At 35.0% G+C, this 3,075-nt stretch overlaps 1 protein-coding gene across 5 annotated transcripts in view; it reads left to right on the top strand.

Annotated features, from left to right (window-relative positions):
• Window positions 1-3,075, top strand: part of LOC102678081 (protein tincar) — a 51,112-nt gene that overhangs the window by 36,763 nt on the left and 11,274 nt on the right. For all 5 annotated transcript variants that reach the window (XM_031512561.1, XM_031512562.1, XM_031512565.1 and 2 more), the window contains 3 exons: window positions 1,952-2,054; window positions 2,427-2,703; window positions 2,838-3,062. In XM_031512561.1, the coding sequence (XP_031368421.1) occupies window positions 2,433-2,703; window positions 2,838-3,062 (496 nt within the window). In that variant the 5' untranslated portion in view covers window positions 1,952-2,054; window positions 2,427-2,432. The remainder of the gene's footprint in view (window positions 1-1,951; window positions 2,055-2,426; window positions 2,704-2,837; window positions 3,063-3,075) is intronic.

Below are 3,075 nucleotides of genomic sequence, written 5' to 3'. Positions count from 1 at the left end.
CTCTCTCTCTCTCTCTCTCTCTCTCTCTCTCTCTCTCTCTCTCTCTCTCTCTCTCTCTCTGGTCTTCAACGCGACATCAAACGACGAATGCGTTTCCTCTTCTTTTTCATTTTTTTCTTGGTATCAGGGTCATCGTTCAGTTTGTTCGACAAGATAGAGGAATCCGTTGTGTAAGGTCTCTCCACGGTATCTCTCCTCTTTTTCCTTTCAAATCTCCTCGCAAAGCAAGATCGGGAGCAATATCTGGCTAAAAAAGAATTTCCACCGAAGTAATCACCTTGGAAAACCGGCTTCTTTCAAAGAAGCCAAAGAACCGACTTTGCCATGCCGTGCCAGGATAGAAAAGAAAAGCTGATAGAGGAAGGAGGGAGGGGAAGGGGAGATACGAGGGATGGATGGATGTGGTCGTAAGAGCACTAGAATTATCACGGTACGCCAGCCCCTCTCTGTTTCGACCCCCCCTTTTGCACGACTCTACACTCTCTACTGACACTGTTAAGCATTAAGCCACCCGATCATTTTTGTTGCTCTCGCGGCCGCCATTGTCGCCGCTTTTTACGATTGGAGAGAGGCATCGGAGCATTGCTCACGGATAGACACGGCGCGTAATTTTCTGCGCAACTTTTCGAACAATGCTCACATCCCTCGAGCGAGTTTTCTCCCCCTTTCTCAGCTATTCTCCCATCAAACGACACCGCTTAAGCGCAATAAGTACTTAACTCGTCACTTGAGACTTTGCACTCGTGTAACCCCGTCTTGCGATCCTTTTATCGAGATCGTACGTCTTCTGACGTTCTTTCGTTCTCGCAGTCGTTTTTTCGGATTCCTTTTCGGATTCTTGTTGAATTCTTATCTTATTGAAAGAGATTGTGATACGTAATTCTTTTTATATTAAAGTTCATAAGTATATATTGTTTTAATGATTTTGATGATTTTTAATAATTTCCACTAGATGTTTGTTTGTTTGATTTGTTTGAAGAATACGTTTTGTTTTTATTTCATAAAAAATGATCTTTTTTATACCTAGTTATATCAGTCTTGACATTGTAGTTACTAATTAATTTATTAGTATTCTAAAGATTATATTTATTTTTATTGATTATTTAAGAATTTTAATAATTATGCAATTTAGTATTATTACTATTATATTATTGTTTTATAATAATAATAATAATCATCGTTTGTCATTCATTAAAAGTATTAAATACTTGTGAATATAAATATACGTATATTGAAAGTATATTTCTTGTATTATATTTTTCTCAACTTATTTCTTGTAATTTTTTCAAAGAAAAAGTACTAAAAGATTTAAAGTTGAACATTACAGTTTTTTTATTTTATTTAAAAATTTCATATAACATTATAATTTATAACTAATATTATATCATACTCAATTTTAAACATTAATTTCTATTATGAGAAAATTTTATTTGAAAGGAAATTCATCAATTTGTTGTTAATTCTCTCCGTATTACTTGGAAAATTTTAAGAAATTCTAAATATAAGTATATTATGAATATATGTATATTCATGTATATTATATAAAAACTCATCAATTTTTGTTTATATTGTTATTGTTATATGGATACATTGTATATCTATTTTTCATAAAATTTGAGTTTTTGCGTGCAACAATTAATTTTCGATTATTTTATAAAAATCATATTTAAATATATCATTCTTCATTATATATTCCTGAATCCATTATTATAGCATTATCGAATCTTTGAAATTTTTCTCAAGAAATTGGTAAGAATGGAAATGCTCAAATTATAATTTTTCATTTAATTAATAATAGTTAAAAATAGTTCAAAAATTAACTCGTATATACGTCAATCAAAATCATTAATATCAAATTAGAAATGTTCACGTGATTTCTCTGGTGTTACCTTCTCATTAGATTCGCAGAGGATCAATTTGCTAATTCGTCTCCTCCCCTTCTCTGTTTCAGGCGGCGCTGTCACCTCTAAAGATGTCAGAGCTCCGAATCGATTGTTCCGAACTAACTCATTCGAAACATTAAGACGCCTATACCAGAAACAGCAGAATACTCGGTAAATATTTAAATAGAATTGTTCAAAGAACTTTCTCACGTATCGAATCACGCGTTCCATTTATCCCATGAATTTTAATCCCACAATCTTTCTAATTTTTCGTATTTTATATAAATCATACCTGCAAACATGCAACATCGTTTAAAACGATCTTTTCCGTGACGCAAAGAAACAGCCTTAGAATTATTTAAGATAATTTTTTTACTAATATAATTTCCAATTCTAAATAAAATTATAAATATATATATATATATATATATATATATCCATGATTAACGATATTCAATCGTCGAGAAAAAAATTATTTTCATTTCTTTTCACGCGAAAATTCAGCGTCGTCGAAACTTCGAACGAAAACTTTTCCTCTTTCAGGACAAGATGTCAATGACGGGAAGCTTAATGGGTTACGAGAACAATAACGAGATAAATCAAGCAAAGTGCAAGAAGCCGTTAAAACCGCTTCCGATAGTGTCTAGCATAAATTCCAGTGGTATTACAACCACCAACAAAACGAAAAAACCCCGAAGATCGGCCAGACGTAGCTCTTGTATACGAGGTCACGTGAATAGTTTGTGGTCCGTCTGGTACGGTGTTTTGGCGGTCGCTTTTCAAGCTTACATCGGGTTAAGATACGCGAAAAGGTTCGCCGGTAAGTGAGAGCCCGTTCCTTTTTTATTTTTTTATTTTCCTATTGAGGAATAAAAAAAAAAGGGGAGAAAGCGTATATAAAGAGTATGGAAAGAGAGAGAGAGAGAGAGAGAGAAAAAGGGGGAATTTTTCCAGCTTATTTATCGTTACCTTGGCCTGCGGACGCTCCACCGCCAAAGGTGGAGTTGTACGCGTGCTTGGTGCTGGCCGGTGCTGGAGTCGTTTTGCTGCCCGTTCTTCTCGGCGCGGCATTTTTAAAGCTCGGCAACCTGGCGAACGATGGGGTGAAACTTGGTCGCCATTTGAGCGCGTGTTCGCGCGATCCACCTTCGTCTCTGCTCACCAACAACCCCGACCACAGTAAGTAACAATG

Source organism: Apis dorsata, unplaced genomic scaffold (genome assembly GCF_000469605.1).
Source record: "Apis dorsata unplaced genomic scaffold, Apis dorsata 1.3 scaffold_470, whole genome shotgun sequence".
NCBI lineage: Eukaryota > Metazoa > Arthropoda > Insecta > Hymenoptera > Apidae > Apis > Apis dorsata.
Note: the sequence above shows the minus strand (reverse complement) of the source record. Positions and strands in the feature narration are given on the sequence as shown.